Here is a 21,484-nt window from a genome sequence, read left to right as displayed (position 1 = left end):
TTTAGCAAACTGCATTTGTACTTGGCACTTTGTCTTGGAAGAGGCTGAAGCAGGCATGAAACTGTTTACGATAGCAATGCCATGCTGCTGTGTGATACAATGGCTAAACATTTTCCCCACAGACAGTGTGCATCATTGTAGAATCGTAGAATGATTTGGGCTCGAAGAGACCTTAAAGATCATCTGGTTTAAGCCCCCTTCCATGGGCAGGGACACCTTCCACTAGACCAGGTTACTCAGAGCCTCATCCAACCTGGCCTTGGAAACCTCTGTGATAAAACTCAAGATAATGTTGGCTGCTTTTGTGGATTTGATAGTGTTACAGGCCTTGGACCATTTTTTTGTCCTTGCTGTCTGGATGTAGGTAGTAAACTGAGTGTTTTCAAGTGAAATGGTAGCACTCAGATCCCTGGGTCCAGTAAATCACTCCTTCCTCAGCTGTGTGTTGATAGTGCACCCAGATTTGGTGTGGCTGCAGCTGTGTAATGCATCTTTGCTTAAATGTGGTTTTCTTTCTCCATAGGCCTTAGGGATTGGTCAGGAGGTTGAAGATGAGATTTCAAATGATGGCTCTATTTCCTTGTAACCACATTAGGTGCTCAGAGTAAACTTAAGACAGTCATACCTGTTAAACCTCAGGAATTTTAGAGCAAATAATACCTTAATGTTTCCCATGATTTTGTAGTTGCTATTTAACTGCAGTAGATATTTTTTAAGTTTACTGAGATTTTATTATGGGCTAAATGAACAACTGAAGACTCAAAGCAGTTTTTGCAATTTTTTTTCAGAGGAAAATCCATGGAGAGTGAGTTGAAACTTTCTAGGTATCAAGAAATTCCAATTTTCACAAATAAAACATTTTTTCCCCTACTTAGCCTCTCAAACAGGCTTGTGGCATAAGGACCTGCACGGGAATTAAAAAAAATTGTAAAATCAAAATATTTTTGTTTTATCCTAAGAAAGTATTGCGTGTGGGACAGCAATGAGACAGCAGCATTGGCACTTTGCTAGTCACTGCCTGCCCTCCCTGGTTTGCCAAGCCTGTAATGTCTAATCCCTTTGGCAAATTGCAGATTTGGCAGTGGTCTGAAATGATATTAAGTTCCTGTAAATTTTGTGAAAATACGAGAGGACAGAATTGCATCCTGCTGATGTCTGGAGCCTGTGATTTGAACTCAGCCCTCCTAGACTGCAGAGGATTCTTGTAGGGCTTCACTGGGAGACACAAAGCTGTATGAGATCAGTCTTTGTGTATAAACGTATTTGTGTGTGTGTAAAGTGGACATCTAAGTATGGATAAATAAAAACCTATCATGAACACAGAAGCACACAGAAAATTCATTGAATCAGTAGAGAGGATTTTTTTTTCTCAAAAGGTTTGACAATAGAGGCAGTTCATTTTTCTTATGTATGTTCTGGCATCTGGGATGCCATTGTCTCAAGCTTTATGCCAAAGTATGAAGAAAGCCATATTGTTTTCTGGCCCTGTATTGGTGCAGTGTTCTTTGTAATTATTGCTGTCCTACTGGTGAAGATCAGTTTTTGTGAGTGTGGCAGTTGTCAGGTTGGGGATGTTAAGTTGGAAGAGAGCCCACAATTTGTTGTGTATTCAAAAGATTTTGCTAATGTTAATTCTCCAAAGAAAGGGAAAAGAGAGCAGGCCAGAAATGCTTCTTTCCCTCCTCCCATTTTTTTTTCTGTTTAGCTAGAGGTGGTTGTAAGAATACATAAAGTAACTGCTTGTGCTCAGATGAGGAGCTAGCAATTTTCGTCAAGATTTTAATATTAGATATTTCTAGAGTTCTTACTATCTTTGCTGGGACAGCAGACAGGCTATTTAGAGTGTAGCAGAAACAATCTGTCAGCAACAAGCTGTTTGAAGCACAGTAAAAGAAGCATAAAGGATGGGTGTGTTGGACAGGCTTGTGTAGCAGCCACTGTGATGACTTGTCACATAGAAATTTAGTATTTGTATCTGGCTGAGGGCTAGCATGTAAATCCACTTCAGGCTGATGGCAAATTAATGATAATCTGAAAATTGTAATTGGTCATTCAAGCCTTTCATAAATCATTCTTTGGAACAAAGAATTTAGTGGAGGACTGTGTGTGAAGTAATTGGGTTTTTGCCAGCATGCCCTGCAGAGGAGTTTGTGTGGTGTGGGAATACAGGTGATTGAGACCTCCTTGAAATAAACAAAGAGCTAAGTTTCTGGAAGATAGCTTCTACCTATTGGAATAATATTAATAGTGACATTAGTAATTATGTAATGTATAGCAATGGAAACAACCCCTCCCCCCAAGTTTGGTATTTTTAATGTAGGAAAAGCAGGTGGTTTTTGTGTCAGTTTTACCAGATTTTATAATTACAACACTTACCCTTCAATGAATTTATTTCAATTGCCATAGTACTGATATTTCTGTTTGCAGTACGTGGCAGAACCTGGTTTTGGTGTTTCTTATGACACTTACAGCTTTTTGGCTTTATTTTTAATTAAAACAGAAGATTTTAATACAGTTTGTTGTGTTCAGTGATAAGAGAATTAGAGCTCAGGCTTGAAGAGAAGGCATTTTTTTGTGCCGTTCCTCTGCTTGGTATCTTCCAACCCTTACAACATTACATTACTTCCTTGCTTTTACAAGGGAAATATTTACTACTTGTAAATCAGTACAGGTGGCTTTGTTTAGCATCTGTTACTGCATAGTCTCTTTGGTTAATGCATCAAACACTTTGCCTCAGATTTAAGGTAAAGCTGCGCTGCAATTTAATTGTATATTATCTCTTTTTGGATTGCACTAATAAGTCCTTAATTAAGTATGTCTAGAGCATTTCAAGCTAATGTCTAATGAAATACAGTTGCCCTGAAAACTTTGCATTTGCTAGGTCTCGAGGCCAAGTGGGTCAGTAATCCAAACTTTGTGTCTCCTCCCTCTGTGTTGCAGTTCTGCTACAACTGGCAAGTGATGCTTTAACAAAGGATGCAGCCTTGTCTCTTGCCTATCTACTTGCACTGCCACAGGTATGTTGATAGTGACTTTGTTTGTATGTTTTTGTCAGGAAAGACTACTCATGGCATTTCAAAATTCCATAAGAAAATTTCACTTCCTTAAGATTTTAAAATCATAAGTGTTTGAATTCATTTTAATACACATTTTTATAGATTGGGCTGGTGCATTTTAAGGAAACTGAACAAAGGCCATTGGACAGTCTGTTGGGCATTGCACTGGTGAAAAGACACATTTTCTTACTTAGAAGTTGGGCCACCAGACTGACAATTCTAGTATAAGTCAGAAATACAGATGATATAATCTTGTGGTGCAGCAATAGTGTAAGCTGGAAAATTGTTTTGGTTAGGTGTTTGTGCAAGGGGGAAAAAACCACCATAATGTAGAATTTATCTTTGTGTGTGGAGTTTATTGATTTACTTCTGTGCCAGAAAAACAGTCACAGCTATTTCTAAATAACAGCAAGTAGCTTTTTAGAAAGTTTGTATGCTTAATGTTGTATGCTTGCTAATTCTTTCATGTAAATTAATGGTCTCTTTCTTCTAGGTGGTAGATGCCAACAAATGCTTTGAAAAGCAATTACATTCTGCGTTATCTCTCCAGCTGGCAAGTTATTACTATAGCCTGCAGATCTATGCTCGTTTGGCACCATGTTTCAAGGACAAATGCCACCCTCTCTACAGGGTTAGTACTCTTTTCCTTTTAAAGCCACATTCATTAATGTGCAGCATAAAAGCTATTCTAAAAAGCCAGTACATGAGTTAAGCCTGTTAAGGAGCTGATCTGACTTACACTGTTAGGTTACACATAATTATTCTTCTCAAGTGCAGTAAACAAACAAGTACTTCACAATTTGTGGAAGAGTTTTTTGAAGACACGGTATCAAGTGTCATTTTTAGGTAATAGCATTCATTAGTCTTCAAAGAAGCTTTCAAGCTCTGAGCAGTAATGCACATAGCCTGTGCTGTTCCCTTGCAGTATGGTATACAGAGCAATACAGTACTTCCCAGGAAATGCAGAGAGTCCATTTTGGCAAGAGCAGTGCTTTCCAGAAAGTTTCCATAGCCTCCCCTGGGGTGTGCTGGATTGTATTTCAGTTTGTATATGGTATTTTGAAAATTCGTCCTCATTCATTGGGGAATTTCTTTATTTCCTTTGACAAGTTTCTGGTTTTGGAATGGCACTGGTTTGCCCCTTCTCCACTGCTTGTGATTAAAGCAGATTCTTGGTGAAGTCCCTCGAAAAAGGGAAGCGGTAACTTACGAAAGTTTAATAAGACACAAATGGCCATTCTTACTGAGATACCTGCATAAAAACTCTTGTTTGCTCCAAGAGAGCCATTCTGAATTAACACCAGTTCTTTCCTCCTGTGCAGAAGCTCTCATGACAGTTTGGTTTTCAGCCTGGCTCTTAATTGTAGCCAAAAGAACACTTCTGGTCACAAGTTTTCCAAAAAGGAAGACCAGTAATCACCACTGTGGCATGAAAGGAGATTTGTTTTTTCCTGTGTTCAGAATGACTCCTGATTTACAGCAGAAAGCCTGTTTTGATATTTGCCCAATTCTGCAATTAGGAAGCCTTTCATGTTCCTGCTGAGATTTGCATTTTACTGTCTTCTGCGTAGATGCTAAAGGAAAACGTAGCCCACAACTTTGGGGCTTGCAAAATATCTTGGTTGAGAAGAATTAATTCCAGTTTGTTAAAAAGCCTATAAGTCTTTCTTTGAGCCTATAAGTCTTCCTGCTGCAAGACAGCTTTGATGAAAAAAGGTTTGTGGGTTTTTGTTTTTGTGGGTTTTTTTTTTCTTACTTTAGCTATTTTACACAGTCCTATTTTATAGGAAGAGCCAAGAAGCCTTTGGAAAGTGTAAATTGTAAGAATGAGAACAGAGATGTTAGACTATTTGTACTCCCATAGCCATTTGATAAGCAAAGTCTTATCAATGGCACCATGTAGTTTATCTCTTAACTGTGATGTGATCTTCAGCTAATTTTTAGTTCCATCATGGTAAAATACTGTATGTGACTGTGATAAATACTGGATTCTAAGCCGTTTGCTTAAAAAAGTAGGTTCTATGTTTAAGCTAGTCTTAAGCAGTAGCTTTTGGAAGCAACTGTATAAGAAGATTGAGTGAAGAGCACACCAAAAAAAAAAGGAAAAAAGCCCACAAAAACTGGTCTGGATGCCAGTAAGAAAGCAACATAGGCAAATACTAATTTGTAATTCATTGTTACTAATTGCAAGGTTATTGAGTGAATGTTACTGAAGTAGAAAAGAAATAGAAACAGATGCTTTTGACCAAAATAAACACACTTTTTTTAGTAAAAAAAAATTCAAATGGAAAACTTGCATTAGAGTAAATAAAGAATGGGTCCACCTGCAAGTTGGTTTTAGCAATGCCATTCTAGTTTCTGTCCATGGGAATAGATTTATCCATGGGTTTTGGGGGGTTTTCTCTGTTTCCTAAGAGTTCTGTGGGATAAAAATAAAATTGATCTCAAACTTTCATGAGCATGTTACACTCATTTGGAGATGTCATTCCATAGTAGATTGTCTTCCTATTCATGTCACTGGTGCCTTGCATCACCTTTATCTGGTGGCTGTTTGTGAAAGCAGAAGTGCATCCCCTAGGTCCTCCAACTGCCTGAAAGCTGTGCATTATTCTTAGAAGGTATTTGAGTGCATTTCTGTGGGTGAAGGTGCACAGCCAATCCTTGTTTTTCCCTGTTCTCACTCTTTACATGGTCAGTAACAATGCAAATTTGGCACTGCAGCTACATGCTCAGAAGGTGAATCCTCAAGATCATAGAGCATTTATTTCTGTCTAACAGGATCTGAGTCACAGTAGGTGTGAATTTTCTAGTCCAGTGAATGAAGTATACTGTAGGAAAACTCCAGCTGAATTTATAAAAAACTCTATAGAAGCATGGAAAAGTCTACACTTCTGTGTTTCTCATTTTAAAATGACGTCTGAAAATTTAATGAGTACCTCTGTCAGAACAGGAGAAATGTTGGTAGAATGGAAATAACAGAGGATAATGTTACAAGGGTAATGGGAACTGGGAGGAAAGCTCGTCTTGCACTGGCCAGGACAGACTTTCAAGACTTGCTTGAAAGGAAAGAGATTTTGAAGGAATGTTTGAGTCTGTTGCATGATGGCTTGATTTTTTTTGTTTTTTTGTCTTAATTGTGACGTGAAATACTGGCAGCAAATATCTGTGCATCAAACTTCTATCACAAATTGCCAGAAATTCTCACTATCATTTTTTGTACTTTTGATGTTCAAAAAGAAATCAGTTTGATAAGTTCAGTTTCTGATGAGGTTATTCCTTTGCTTTAAGGACAAAAAAAGGGATTTGATTGTAAAGTATTCTTTTATTTTGTGCCCAAGAAAATTTCAAATTTTAGTTGTTATGATTGTATAAACATAACAGTCACAGTTTAGGTCATCTTAGCTATATGACTTTCTTGTCCTGAGGAATATGTTAAAGGAGCTCTCCAACCTAAGAAAATTGCAGATAAAGGTCAGAAGACCAGAACAAAATTTCCAGAAATTGACTGACTGTGGAATGTATTGGTGTGGGAAGACTAACTGCCCTTTGAGGACCTATATTTATTTTTGATTTAGGTCTGTAATGGGCTGGAGAGGGATGGGATTGACTTTCTTCACTGCAGCCCCTGTGGTGCTTTGCTTTGCATTTGTGGCTAGAAGAGTTGGTAACATGCCTGCTTTAGCTGTTGCTGTACCTTGCTTGCAGAGTGTCTGGGCTGTTGCCCCACTGGCTCTCTGATTCACCTCTCACTAATTCCCAGTCTTGATGAGTGCGAAGAAAAGCTGTGCAGCTGAGCAAGAAATTTGCTGGGTAATTCTTGTTGTTAGCAGCTTATCTCCTCATTTGTCCTATCCTGGTGATCTGATAATTGACCAGAATAAATTGTTCACTCTAGAAAAGAGTGGAAAGCCTTAATTATCCGTAGGTTAATTAATATGTTACATTCCTGTCCTCATGCTAATACTCTGTTGCTGAGGTGTTTTGTTGTTTTGAAGAGGATTATTTTAATGACCTCAGCTGAGGGGGCAGCTTTTTCTTGGAGCATCAAACAACAGTTACAACAAATACTGTTAGTTGCAGAGTGGGACAAGAATTCTACACTTAATAGCAGATGAGGAAAGTTGCTGTTAGCAGAATATTCTTAGTTTTTTGTTTTACTCCCTTATGTGTTCCTTTTCATTCAAGAAGATGGGCTTGATTCCTGTCCGTTTGTGCATTGCAACTGACGGTATGTTAAAAATGGTAGGCTCAGAGATTCTGCTTAGTGGTGCTTCTCCTGTTGCAGCCTAGAGTTGGTGAAGAAGCTTGGGAGTTCAGTTCCACGGAATTTAGTAGCCTGATATATATTTAGCCTGATACATATTTAGCCACTATGCGACAGGGTACATTTATACAGTGATCTTGTGCTCTGTGCACTTAATTTGCGTACCTTTTCTGTTGCTTGCTGCTTTGGAAAGCCTCTATCAATATCTCTAAGAGGCAGAATTGGGTCAGAAGAGAAGTACTTTGAACTTGGGACTGCATGTATAGAAACTTCTGTTGGTCTGACAGGATTTCATTCTGCAGGCTTGACCTGGCTCCCAAGATGGTTCTGTTGCTTGTTTATGTAAGGTTGGTCTAAATTGTAAATATGGTTATATTAATCCAGAGAAGTAAAATTCCAAGTCATGGTCCATGTGCTACAGCTTTGTGTAATATTCTGAATATAGGATGTTGAAAATAAAGACTTAATTTGAAATAGAAATAAATATTATATTAGAAGGCTGCATACAGGAAGAGGGAGGGAGGCAGATCTGATGCGCTAACAGATGTATTACCCATGCTAGATGAGGTCTTCTAATGGCTTTAAACTGGCACTGAAGTGCAGCTAGTTAAGTCTATACAGAGGAGGTAATCTGTCATTGGAAATCGAATGCTCATTAAATGGTTGCATATTGGTTTGCATATCCTGTCGTGTCCCTAAATTATAAACTTAGCCTACTAGAAATAATACCTACATTTTTAAACTAAACTTGGATTTGTATACATGATGCTTTGCTGGAGCTTATTAACACCAACATGCAAAACTGGCAAACTGCATCAGGCAGTCTTGTTTCCTTCTGTCTGGACTTTCAACTTTTCCTCCACAAATGCAATGGCTAGCACTAAGGCTGCTGTAGATGGTAAAATGGTAGTGTTCTTTATTGTTGGCCTGTGATAGACTTAACATTTGAACTTTTTAATGTCTTGGTTCAAGCCCTGGTCTCTTTTAGGCCTGTCTTTCTGATTGGTTAGTGATGCTGAAAACTAGCAAGTTTCATTTGGCAGTATAATTTTTCCCTTTTGTTTCACGGTTGGAATTCTCTTTTGTATGTTCTGCATCAAGTTCAAGTTTCTTTGCTGGTCTTTGGGTCACTTCACTGCCCTTTTATGCTGCTGTTTATGCCTAATCATTTTATATCCCGCGCTGCTTGCATATACATGTTCAGATACCATTACTCATTAACACTTAGAGGGTGAATCTGTTTCATTTGTTGTATGCTTCTGTTTCCAAGTCCAGTGCATATCTGATAGTTAGAAAAGCAAAACTGGGAGAGATGAGTGTATAATTCCTTGAATTTATGTTGCACTATTATTGCTCCCATTGATCTTCCTTCATGTGTGTGGAGTCTGTGATGGAGAGGAAAACGAGGGAAAAGGAGGGCAGTGGCAGAAGGCACCCTGAATGAGACTACTTGGCAGACTAACAACTGATTTGGGGAGAATTTTAAGACCTTAGTATCATTAGAAAACTTAAATCCTTCTCTAGATCATCAATAGCAGACTGAATAAAAGTGGCCTCAAAACCTGCCCCTGCAGGACTTGCTGCTGGCTCTTTCCTCTCTGAAAAGTGATTTCCAAGCTTTTACCTCTCATTGCATCAGACTGCAGTTAGTAAAAGGATCATTCTTCCAATCCGTTTGTAATTTAATTTTCCTGACTGGACTTGGGTGGGGAAACCTGTAAAAGTATTTTGCAAGAACTCTGTGTATTTGATTCTCTTTGGCTGCCTGCTCTTTGATACCCTCGTAGCCCTCCAGCCAGTGAACAAAGTGGCTTTCCCTTTACAGAGGCCACGCTGACCTCTTCCCACCAATCTCTTAATGCTCAGTTGTCTTATTATTTGTTACATAGTCTGCCATCTCACCTGGGATGAACTTTAGAGTTGCTGGTCTCCAATCCCTATGAATGTCCCTTTTACATCCTGTTTTTTCCAGATGGGACTTGCGCTCTGGCATATTATTTTAACAATATTTGTTGATGCACCTTGGCTTGCCATTTAACATAATTTCACATTTGTGTTCCTTCAGAACTGAGGGATGAATGCCAGCTGGTCATGGTGTATAAGCACATAAGTGACACCTTGCAGATTCATCTAACTCATCTGCTCTTCTGAGCTCTCTCCCCTCACACCTTCAGCAGTGAAGGCTGACACAAGGATCTCATGAGTTCCACTGCTGCGGACTTACCCATGAGTGCTCCTTCCACACCTTTTCTCCAAGTGATGCTGACATTTCTCTAGCTGGCTTCCTGATTTTGAGCACCTTTCAGAACTTTTTCCTATCAGCTTTACCATTCTTCATGCAACAATTTCCAGGTGCTTTTTTATCACGTTTAATTTCCTCTCTAGCTTGTAACATTTTGTGAGTGTTCCTCATGGATGTTCCTATTGCTCAGTGATATCCCAATACATAATCACACATTTTCTAAATGAGTGAATATCTAAGCTAACAAAAATGGAGAACTCACTGAAAAACCCTGGCGTGTGCAAAGGCTTAAAGCTCAAGTAAGCTCTCCTGAATTAATAGCCATTGTGTTTGGTTTCTAACATCTTCTGGTATGACCCCTGAAATACTAATCCAGCAAGTAGGGACATTGCAGCCAGATTCTTTTGGTTGAGGTATGCTCGATACAGATAAGCCAGTATTTCACAGATTCTCATCTTTCTTTGTAAAGCACACAACATGACAAAGTATTGCTGTTGTTAGTTGAGACCAAATAATATTTAGGGACTGAGAAAAGACCTATTGTTAAATAGTTGTTTGGTGCTGCCCCCAACCCCATTTCATTTCTTCAACTTAAAGTGTGCTTATGAGATGAGATGCTCACATTCTCGCTTATTTCTGTTTCTCAAGGGTTTTGTGAGCTATTCTGTCAAATCCTACTTCTGAAAGCAGAGTAAGTGTTGTTCTTTAGACAGCTTCAGAAATTTTTTTCCAGAAAATCAGATCTTCAAACTAGCCTTTCATTTCAGCAGAGGGTTGATGTTTAGCTTGCCCATATTTCTCTGGGGACATAGTTGTGGTTTCTCATGCAGGGAGATAGCTGGGATAAGTGCTGATGCTTTTCCTTCTTGTGAGGGGTTTTGTTCATCTCTGGGAAACAGTACAAAGGTGACCAACAGCATTTTGAAGCAGTCTTACCCTAGTCCAGTGGCTTTATCTTCTCCTTTACATTCCTTCTCCAAGCTTCTGTAACTGTTTTCTCCAGTCAGTGAGCACCCTGCTTGAAATTTGCTAATCATCTAATAGTGAAGAACATTTAGCAAAATTTTATTCATCTGAGTTGGCAATATAGGTGACTTTTTAGACTGTTGAATTTCTGTTTTGTGAGAGAGCAGGTTCTCCATCTCTTTGTTTTTTAGTGGTTTGGCTCTTTGGTGATGGGGTTTTTGGTTGGTTGGGTTATAGGGCTTTTTTTGTTTGGTTTGTTTGGGTTGGTGTTTGGTTTTTTCTTAATTTTGAAGAATTGAGACTAAATGCTACGTTGGCCTCTGTATTTAGCTGAGGAAACTATTAATGAAAATGTACATCCCAATAACATAAGGTGGTCACTGAGAAACCTACACTTTTTATCAGAAATGCTGGCAGTGCTCCTGGATTAGGATGAAAAATTTGACTTCTGGCATTTTAATAGCTGTCAGGGAAGAGGAAGTTAAGTGTTTTGTAGCTCATGGGATGTCTACTTTTCAACCTTTAAATTTGCATGTATCCAGTCAAATAATTGTACAAATAAAAAAGAAAAAATACTGTACTTAAACTGGATAATACTGCAGTAAAATTTTATGGTAGGAATGTATGCTTGTCCCAAAGTCTGTATATTACTACAGCTGCTACTGTACAGGTCAAGATTAAAGACATATTCTGAGAGAGTAGACAGGAACATAATTTATTCAAAGAGAAAGCACAATGGTTTTGGGGTTTTTTTTAGAGGAAAGGGAGATAGACAAAAAGTTAGGATAATTACCTGAAGTATGGCATTTACTTACTGAGAGTAATGCTGACTGCAAATGGGAAATGAATTACATACTATGAATTCAGTAGGCACTTCACTCAAAACCATGCAATAATTTTCTATTTTCAAAGATGTTCTTACAGTTTACACTTTAACCTTTTATATATCATGTGTTATTTGCAGTAAAAGAGCTGTCAGGTGAAATGATAGGATTTTTCTGCCTGAACCTGACTTACCCAACAGAAAATCTGTAAGAGAACACAAAGTGGAAAAAACCCATGAAAATGTTTACTCTTGGGACAAGTGATTCCTCATTCTTGTTGGAATAGCTGATAGAAATCAAAGCAAAAAAGTGTTTCTCTGAGGAGAAACTCAACATGAGCCAGCAACACGCACTTGCAGTCAAGAAAGCCAGTTGTGTCCTGGGCTCCTCAAAAGCAGTGTGGGCAGCAGGGCGAGGAGGTGATTCCGCCCCTCCATTCTGGTGAGACCCTACGTGGAGTGCTGCATCCAGCAGCTCTTTTTAGGCCCACAACGTAAAAAAGGACATGGACTAGTTGGAGCAGGTCCAGAGGAGGCCACAGGGATGCTCAGAGCGCTGGAGTACCTCGTACAAGGAGGGTATGAGAGGATTAAGGACGTTCAGCCTGGAGAAGAGACGGATCTGGAGAGACCTCATAGCACCTTCCAGTATCTGAAGGGGCTACAAGAGAGCTGGAGGGGGGACTTCTTACAAGTGCATATAGTGACCAGACAAGGGAGAATGGCTTTAAAGTGAAAGAGGGTAGGTTTAGATAAGGTGTAAGGAAGAAATGCTTCACTGTGAGGGGGGAGGCACTGGCACAGGTTGCCCATGGAAAAGCTGTGGATACCCCACCCTGGCAGTGTCCAAGGCCAGGTTGGATGGAGCTGTGAGCAACCTGGTCTAGTTTAAGGTGTCCCTGTCCATGGCAGGGGGCTTGGAACAAGATGATCTCTAAGGTCCCTTCCAACCCAAACCATTCTGCAATTCTGTGAAAACAGAGCACTAGAGCAATCTGTCCAACTCTTCAAACACAGGTCACTTAACATAACTATGGAAGCCTGGACAACATTTCCAATTACTTTTATGTTTTATTACTAAACACAAGCCTGTTGCTCTTTTTTTTTTTTTGTTTGTTTGTTTTTAAATCCTGCTGCAGTGGTGTAGTCCAGGAGTGGGATTTTTTTTATATATAGTCATGCATCTGGAATGAAACTTTAAAACATTCAGTTCTTGGGAAAAAAAAGAGAAATCTGCATGAAATTTATGGTAAAGGTAGGAAGGGAGGCTAGGTAATTTAAGTCCACATCTGCATTCCTGGATCTACATGATCCAGTTATAAATTTTTTAGTACATTAGGATATATCTTGTTTGCAGTACAATGTACCACACTGTGGTCAGAAGCATTTTTTAAGGCTCTGGACAGGCGTTAAAACCATTATATTTAAATAGCTGAGACATTAGAGTATGTTACAAAAACTTCTGATGGATGATTTAAGAGGTAAATTTGAAACAATATTATTTTAATATCTGAGTGGGTAAGATGTATAGGTTTAATAATAGAGATGTGCTGAGCAATAGATTCTGTACTTCGTTTTTTAAATAAGCTTGTACAACTTAAAAGGTATTCTGGTAGGTATTCTTACGTGTTGACCTGGTGTGGTTTCACTGGTGAGTGATGAGATCTGCTACATTTAAAAAATGGTTGTGAAAGCTGGTCCTGAACAAATCCGTTTTCACACAATACATGTAGCTGCAGCGGTGGAAGGACAATAATGCTGAGGTATCCTTGCAGTTGAGTGATGTGACAGTAAAGGTTTATTTCTGAGATGGTCTGGTCTTCCATCTTAGCCATACACTTTATCTTTTGCTTTGGGCAGATCAGATGTGAGACAGCTATGATATGGAAGGTTGACCACCCCAAATTCATGTGTTCCTGTATCTAAGTTAATGTTCTTATGACTCACAGTATGACAAAAGTCTAAATTGAAGACAAGTGTCATTAATTTAATTAATGGAAAGCTGTCTTGTGGAGAGATGGAGTATATTTCTTGAGTGAACAGGCACGTTCAGGATTTTATTTCTTGAGTGAACTATTTCATTCCTCTAAATCTTTTGTTCCTGCTTCAGTATGTGAGGAAAGTTATTGTCTTACGTGCTTCACTTCATTCTTTTTTTCTTGCCTTCCCCTCCATTAAATTTGTGGCACATTGAATCTCTTGCAGCAGGGACTGTGGCAGTTGCTACAAGGATTAGGGAGAGCTTTCCTCTTCTTCCTGAAAGACAAATGCATTCTAGAGATACAGCTTGGTTCCCAGCTGCACTGGTGATGGGCAGCAGCTTCAGAGGCAGAGAAGTGGGCAGAGTACAGCTGTGTCTGCAGCAGGAATGTTACACCCTTGTCTCCCTTGCTCATGTGCTGTCATCTCCTCATTTTGCTATCCGTGAGGATTTTGCTTGGTGTATGTGACTCCCTCTGCAGCATGATTTCTTTCTTAGCATCTCTTGAAATGCTGTAAAACAGACACCATTACAAGGATCTGGGCACAAGGGAATGTGTCCTCTGCGTTCCCCTTCGGATTTCAGTGGCTGATTGCAGTTGCAGCTTTTGACCACTGCCAAAAGATTACAGTTTGAAAGGTGATGGAAATGCTTTGCAACTTCAGAATGGTTTGCATCAACAGAATGGTTCAATGTCAGTTTTGTATTTGAGGTGGTTATGAGTGGATTGGTTTCTGCTGATCTAAGCAGTTTTTCTGACCAGTTTTTCTGATCAATTTTTCTGATCATTTTTGTATTGCAGTCTAGATAATTTACATTAGAAACAAAAAAGAATCATTATTTTTTAGAACAGTTGGAAGGATTTTTGATCTTAAAAGAAGTAAACAAGCCAAATAGACTTACAGTGATCTAATATTATCTCAGTGTTAAAGTGTTCACAGTAAAGTGTTTTCTTTTTATTTTGTTATTTTATTGTTTTTTTTATTATTATTACCATAGTTGTAGAATTATTGCCACTTCCTGAGCAGGAGAGGAACAGGATAATAGCTCATACTTTTCTTTTTTGTTTATTTTTTTCTGATTTGTATGACTGAATTAAGTCTGTTAAACAGATTGGAAGATGAAAAAAAAGACATATCAACTAGCCAGGAAAAAAATTAAAAAATAAATTGAAGATTAATTCAGGCATAAGAGTGAAGAGATTTCAAGACCAAAACCGTCTGTCTCCTTTGAAACCAGTGTTGCTTTTATACTGTCACAGTTGCACACAGATGGAGGGCCTTCACAGGTGTCACTACCAGACGGTGGTCGAAGAGAAAGAAATGCTTTAAAACAGTTACTCAGGTGGACCTTGAATCCCAGCTGAGGCCTGTTGGTAATGACCAGTGGGGCAATAGGGATAGAAACCTGATCTGTGCTGTGTGAATCACATCTAGTAGCATGAAATTAAATTAACTTCATGCTAAAGTGATAGGTGCTTTTTCTTTTCTCTACATTTTAAATATTTTTTTCTTAATTCCTAAGTAAGGTCTCGCTACACAAATATAGTGTTAGCTCTATAGATGCATTGGTAGATTAATCCTGGGGGGTTTTCATTGGCAGTGCTAGGGAAGCTTCTGAGTTAAGGGTGTAATGCATTTGGGTCAGCTCTTGAGGCTTCTCTGGAAATTCAACCTGTGTTTACTGAGTATGTATGTATGTATGTAAACACCTTTCCTGAATGATCACAGGAGAGAAGGCTTTGTTCAAATGTCTGTCTGAATTACTGGAGGAGATTCATCTGGCAAATCAGGGAGTTGGACACCTAAGCACAATTTCTAACTGTCTGAAGGACACTGAAAAACCAACGGGGAGAATTGTGTAGTAGCTGTTTGGGGGTTATTGGTGTGGTTTTTGACAGGTAACATTAGAAAGGGAACAAGTTGAATATGGCATCTTACTGGTCTTGTCAAAATTATTTGGTATTTACGCAAATAGCTGTTACAATTTGAAGAAAATCCAAGAATTTATTAACTCTGAGTGCTGCAGTAAGATTCAGACTTGATTGATCTTGCTGATTTTCTTCATGGCCAGGTACTATTACTAGCTAGTTATGGTTTTTTCAATTAAAAACTGTTAAAACATTTTTTGAAAATATTGATACACCTATAATGATTTTTCTCTGTTACTGTTTGTTAGAACAAGCACAATGTTTAATTGAATTAGGTATCTAATGGATGTAGAAATAGTTTTGCTTGTCTTCTAAAAGATATGTATTATTAAGAATGTGAAGATGTTAAAAAATGAATACTTAAAATTATGAAATGCAAGTTCTCTGCAGTTTGATACCAAACAGGAGACTCTGGGATTTCTCTAAACTAATTTTGGATTCATATGCTGTGATAATTTGGGCCGTAGGTTTGTTAGAGACAAGATGATAACACTTGACTGAAAGATTTCTGGTGGTGAAGAAAATAAGAAAATCTTTGGCAACTGCTTGCAGTAAAAAAACTTCAATTGTGTTTTCTTAATCTAAATGTGTAACTTCTATTTTCTAGATTGAAGAGTTTGCACTTTATTTTGCCTAATATATGTGTGGTTATACATACATGGGTATTCTCATAGCATATGATTCTTATATTTTAAATCTGTCATTAATAAGATCAGCTGACACCATGACATTATTTCTAGTTAAGGTGTACCATAAACAGGCAGCATGGAAGATTACACACAGGAACTTTTAGGGGAATATAATGAATGGGGACTTATTGGAGAGAGGGGAAAGCTAACAAAAGAGAGGAAGTTTACTCTCATGGGTTGTGAGGGGGACCTGCCTTTCTCAGTGGACTGGATGTTTTAGGCAGTTATATTAGACATGTTTCCTTGTCTTGCTCTGACTTTCCCTGTCTCCATGCTCTGTTTTCTAGTGTATCTCATAGAATGAGGTACCAGGGTACATAATAAGCAGTAGATGGGTTTCCAGCTGATACAGTTGTGTTGTAGAGGCACTGCTCTGCTTGTCTATCTCTTTTTGTGAGGTTTTATTATTCTGTTACCAAACACCTAAGCAGCCTTGAAGGAAGTACTGATGTTTATAAAACCAGTGAGTTTGCAGTGTTTGGAGGGCTTCAGAAGTATATCATGTGGAGAGGAAAAAGGATGCCCTGTAGCATTTAATGTGACTCGGTGAGCAGCCTGTCAATTAAGACTTGAAAAAAAAATCAATTTAGAATGACCAACAAATCAAGGAAAAAGTAAAGCATGCCTCAAGGTGTAAACTTTTGGTGCCTGTTTTACCCAGCTGTGTACTCTAGTTACTGTTGGTAAATTTATCTTCTAATGTAGCAGAGTCATGCTGTAATAAAAAAAGAGAGGATATCAGTCTGGTGCACTCAACATTTTTGAGATCACAGTGGTTGAATCAGCTGTTTCTTTTAGGAAATATTTCAACTACACTGGCATCCCCAGGTATTTTTTTGGTGGCTCTTTTGGTGGTACTCCTTCCTCAGTGGGTGCCACAAAGAAGTCACAGTGCTTCCTTTTGGCACTGAGCTGCTGGTAGCCTCAGTTTTCATGGAAGAGAGAAATCAAGGTATTGACTAAGCTAAATGCTTACATATTATACACAGTTCTGTTCAAATGGACATGCCTAGACATAGCCACAGTCCACATCTTGAGATAATTCGGAGCACTCCCCAGCACATGCATTCATTTTTCATGCTTTGTTTTCTAAATTGTTGCTTTGCTATGAGGGTTTTTGACTACAGAAGTTAGTGGTTTATAAGACATGCACTTGGTGTGTAATTTCTAACAAAGAAAAGTAAGTTTTATTTGTGATTAAAGTATTTTGAAAACAAAGGTTGCCATAGTGCACAGGGGATCAATATTTAATTCTTTGAAGAGTCAGGGTGTAGGCAATGCCCCGTGTAATTTGCGGATCTGGCAATACTTCTTTGAAAGTATCAGTGCTTGACGTTTAAAAGCTATTCCTCTCTTCAGTTCAATATAACAGAAATGTATCAGAAATTCAGTAACCTTTCTTTGACTTCAGTGTTTGACTAATCAGTTGCCTGGTTCAGTGTAAATAGAAATGAGGAGTTTAAAAACAAATAAATTCAGTCATTGTGAAATACTTGTTACTGTTGATTTGGTGAGGTAAGTTCGTTTTTTTTAATATTTCTAACATACGGAATAGTGTAAACTATTCTAAAAAGGTAAATTATAATATCATGGCAAATAGGCCTTACAGAAAATTTTTAATTCTGTTTATGTAGAATTTCTCAGAAATGGAAACAAATCTCCTAGTTCTGAACACAGGGGTCAATTATATATTGATGAGTTTTTTTCAGAATTTATGGGTTTTTTGTTTAGTTTGTTGTCAATTATTTTCACAGGCTGATCCAAAAGAGTTGATTCAGATGGTCACAAAGCATGTTACTGAGTATGGCCATGCAGACTGGCCTGAAGAAATCACCACTTTGATAAATCAGCTGCATTACTACAATGAACGACTGCTGGACTTCACTCAAGCTCAGACGCTGCAGGGACTTGGCAAAGGTGTGGATGTGCAGAGATTTACAGCAGATGCACAGTACAAGAGAGAAACAATACTAGGACTGGCAGAGTAAGTAAAGTCTATTAGATTTGTTTGCTCTATTTTAGTATGGAATGCCTTTAAGCTTTAAATTAGGAGAGTAAATTGAAAGTGGTGCTGACCTTTAGAAGAGATAATTTACTTGCTTTAGAGATTTACACTATAATGCTACTACAATTGAAACCTTTTCTTTGTAACTGCTCTACTTAAATGAAATGTTGCTCAAATAAATGGATATATAACTTTTAATTGAATCTATAATTCTTCATTTACTAACTGCTAATATTAAAGTTAATCAGAGATTCATGAAATCAGAGCATAGATTAAAGTCTGGTATCTTCCTTTCATCTCCTGTAAACTTGCCCTAGCAATCTATTAGGATATACCCAAGCATCAAAGTTTGGAATGAACTGTAGTTAAAATAAAAAAAAGTAAATTGTATTTTATTCTTAATAATTTAGTTAGAACTGCTGTATATCACTGGATTTTTTCCCCGTAGTCATTTGGAAGTACTGAGGCTCTCTGATATTTAGCATGGTTTTGTTATCACCTTTCAGAAATCCAGAATAGAAAAAAAAAGGAAATGTATTTTATTATATAAAATATAATATACATATTTTTCATTTAAAAATACATTTAATTAATATCTGCTCGCAGGTACTTCAAGCTCTGAACAGGTCATGAATATGACTTGAACTGTTTAGTATTTAAGGCCAGTGACAGGTGAATAGGTGAGAGACTGTCAGAGTTCTCTGCAGTAAGAAATTCTAAATATAATATCCGATAGACTTTTAACTGATCTCTGCATAAAGCTTTTGAAGAGCATATTTAAATATTTGCAGTTTTCCACCTTGTAGCTACTCATAGCTACAATTCCAATAGAAATTTGCTACTAAACAGGATTGATATACTGAATAAGAATAGTTGTATAAGGTCAGGTTTTGAGCACTAAGCTATTGCTTTTTATCTATAAAATCTGTACCTGTGCAGATATTGTCACTGCATTCATAAAAATAGCTTATAATCATCTTTTCCAGTGCTTCCATTGGAATTACCTGCTTTGTATGTGTTGTTATTAATCACATATCTCTGGTATGTCACTAGGTTGCATCTTGATGACTGTGTGCAGTAACTTCAATACAAATAACCTTCTGCTATTACGGATTATTACTGATACTTACTTTGATTGCAGCGGGCTTACTTACATTGTCATCCAAGAGTTCATAGATACTTTCTCTTGTAAAAATAAATATGAAGGGAAAGTAGAGGTGAAAACGCAATATGAAAGGGTTAGAAGAAGTGAGGCTTCATAGTATATGTATGAGGGTGGCACTTCCATACTGGGCAGTTGCAAAGATCTAGTTATTTACTTGTTCAGCTTGCAGCTTCTTTGCTTTAATCTTCTCAGCTGAGTCTTTATCTTCATTTTCTAATGAAAAGGATGTGCAAATTCAGTGTGATTGTGTAGCATATTTGTTCTTATTTTTTAATTAAGTTCCTCATGTTTTTTAATCTTTTATGAAGTGCTGTTTGGAGGAACAACACCTGGAAGAGATAGCATCTTATTTACCAAATAGCTTTGTACTAGAAGGAGCAATTTGCTAAAACTACCTAACCAGTAGTTGTCTATTTTATCTTCCATATCTGGTGTATATCTTTGAAGGCTGTTGTGTACTGGTTTTGCACCAGTCTTGGTGAGACAATGCCAAAATATGTCCAAAGTCTGCCTGTTCTGGAGCCTTCAGGGAGGATTCCTTTGGCAGTCCTCAGGCTCACAGTAACAGGTAGTCAGGGCTGAGCATGAAAAGAGGTGTGTAAAAGAAAGTTGAAAAATTGTTTGCGAGGTAATGGACTTTTTTTTCAGCTTTTCATCATGCAGGAACTGCTTGTTTTTGTTGACAATTTTCTTGACAATGAAAGAATTGCTTGTAGCTGTTCTTCAAATACATGGTATCATTTCCTTAATCCACCATTACCTTAGGCTGCCACTGCATGCTGCTCTCAGACAGGAAGGGGGGATTGTGGTATGGCTTATAAAGTTCCAGGAAGAATGGATCCCACTAGTTCCAGGAGCCACTCCTGATTGGTATGATTGACTGGATTATTTTGCAGTGAAAGCATTCATACCATCTTCCTCTCTCACTGAGCAACAGAATGGTTGAGGTTGGAAGAGGCCTCTGGAGGTCATCTTGCCCAACCTTCCTGCTCAAGCAGAGTCACCTCCAGTATTCACATAAATACATTGTCAAGAAGTTATTCATGACAGGCCTATTAGGAAGTAATTACACACAAACAGTGTTTTTCTTGGAATTATCCTGAACAACAAACCCCGACCCAACTGAACTGAAACAAAAACCAAAAATCACAGCATTAGCCTTAATAGTATTGCTTCTGTGCCAGCCTAAAAACAAGAGCTATTTGTCTCTATTTGAACCATACTACACTGTATTAGTAAAAATTAATGTGATGTTAACTTTAGGCTTTCATAATTTACCAGATTCTCTGTCTATTGTTTTGTCAAAGGGATTATGCAATAACAGAAAAGCATTTTTAATATTTTAGGACTGAGTGAGCTGGACGTCTTCACACCTTTTAGTCTGCAAATACTAAGAGTGTTTCTGTCTGTAAACTTCTAGGAAGACGTTTGAGGATTTACATACCAGTTCTGCTAAAACACTGTAGGTGTTGCAATTAAATCAAATAAATGCTAACTGTGACAGTTACATCACTTTGTAATTGAAAGGAAATTAAAACTGAGATTTTTTCTTTAGCACAGGTTTGAATAGAAGATGTCATTGAGAACCAGAGTGTTTGTGGAGTAGATTCCTGGCTTGGGAATATCTCTGTATTTTTTTTCTCAAATGCAGCACCAAGTATAAATAAATGCCGGAAGACACACTTAATGTATTTTTATATAAAAATTATTCTGCTTGCATGTTTTATGAAAAAAAAATACACAGAAATAATTAGTTTTCTAACATAAATATTTATTTTCATGTTTTGCCTTATAGGGCTTTACATAACTTTTCCTTGTTTTCTTTCGTGTCTGTCCTCTATCAGAACACTTGAAGAAAATGTCTATAAGATTGCTGTTTCTTTGGCTCAACGATACAGTATTCCACTTTGGGAAGTTTACATGACACATCTGGAATTTTTATTCACTGACAGTGGGTAAGATATCTCATATGTAAATGCACATACAGTTCTGTCACACAGAAATAAATGCTAATGGATGACAGAATTGTATTATATTGGGGGTGCAGTTTGGGTTGTGTGTTCATTTATCTTGTGTTATTAGGGGAATTTTTGTCTTTTCCATGTAATACTTTTATAACGAGCTGTGAAAATTCGTGTTGCAGGCAAGGTTAAAAATCCATATGTATTTTACTGCTCTTGAGAATATTCCAGGACTTTTGTTTCAGTGTTCTGGTTTCCACAACTTTGAGTGTTTAGTTCTCTCTTAGCAATTTATCTTCGTAGTTACTCTTACAGTCTTTGTAATATGTCGTGAAACTCTGTAGTTTCTCTGTTTTTATAAGAGTTCTGCTATTTATTGACCTCTATTCTGCATAATGGTAG

The 21,484-nt window shown here is 37.7% G+C and overlaps 1 protein-coding gene across 2 annotated transcripts in view; it reads left to right on the top strand.

Moving 5' to 3' along the window:
* The window catches only part of NBAS (NBAS subunit of NRZ tethering complex), a 160,743-nt gene that overhangs the window by 73,656 nt on the left and 65,603 nt on the right, over window positions 1-21,484 (top strand). For both annotated transcript variants that reach the window (XM_085056878.1, XM_085056877.1), the window contains 4 exons: window positions 2,941-3,017; window positions 3,550-3,687; window positions 17,706-17,935; window positions 20,966-21,076. In XM_085056878.1, coding sequence (XP_084913004.1) covers window positions 2,941-3,017; window positions 3,550-3,687; window positions 17,706-17,935; window positions 20,966-21,076 — 556 coding nt within the window. The remainder of the gene's footprint in view (window positions 1-2,940; window positions 3,018-3,549; window positions 3,688-17,705; window positions 17,936-20,965; window positions 21,077-21,484) is intronic.

The sequence above is a fragment of the Lichenostomus cassidix genome, chromosome 3 (genome assembly GCF_008360975.1).
Source record: "Lichenostomus cassidix isolate B80296 chromosome 3, HeHo_3.0, whole genome shotgun sequence".
Taxonomy (NCBI): domain Eukaryota; kingdom Metazoa; phylum Chordata; class Aves; order Passeriformes; family Meliphagidae; genus Lichenostomus; species Lichenostomus cassidix.
The sequence above is the reverse complement of the archived record's forward strand: the minus strand, read 5'-3'. Positions and strand labels throughout refer to the sequence as shown.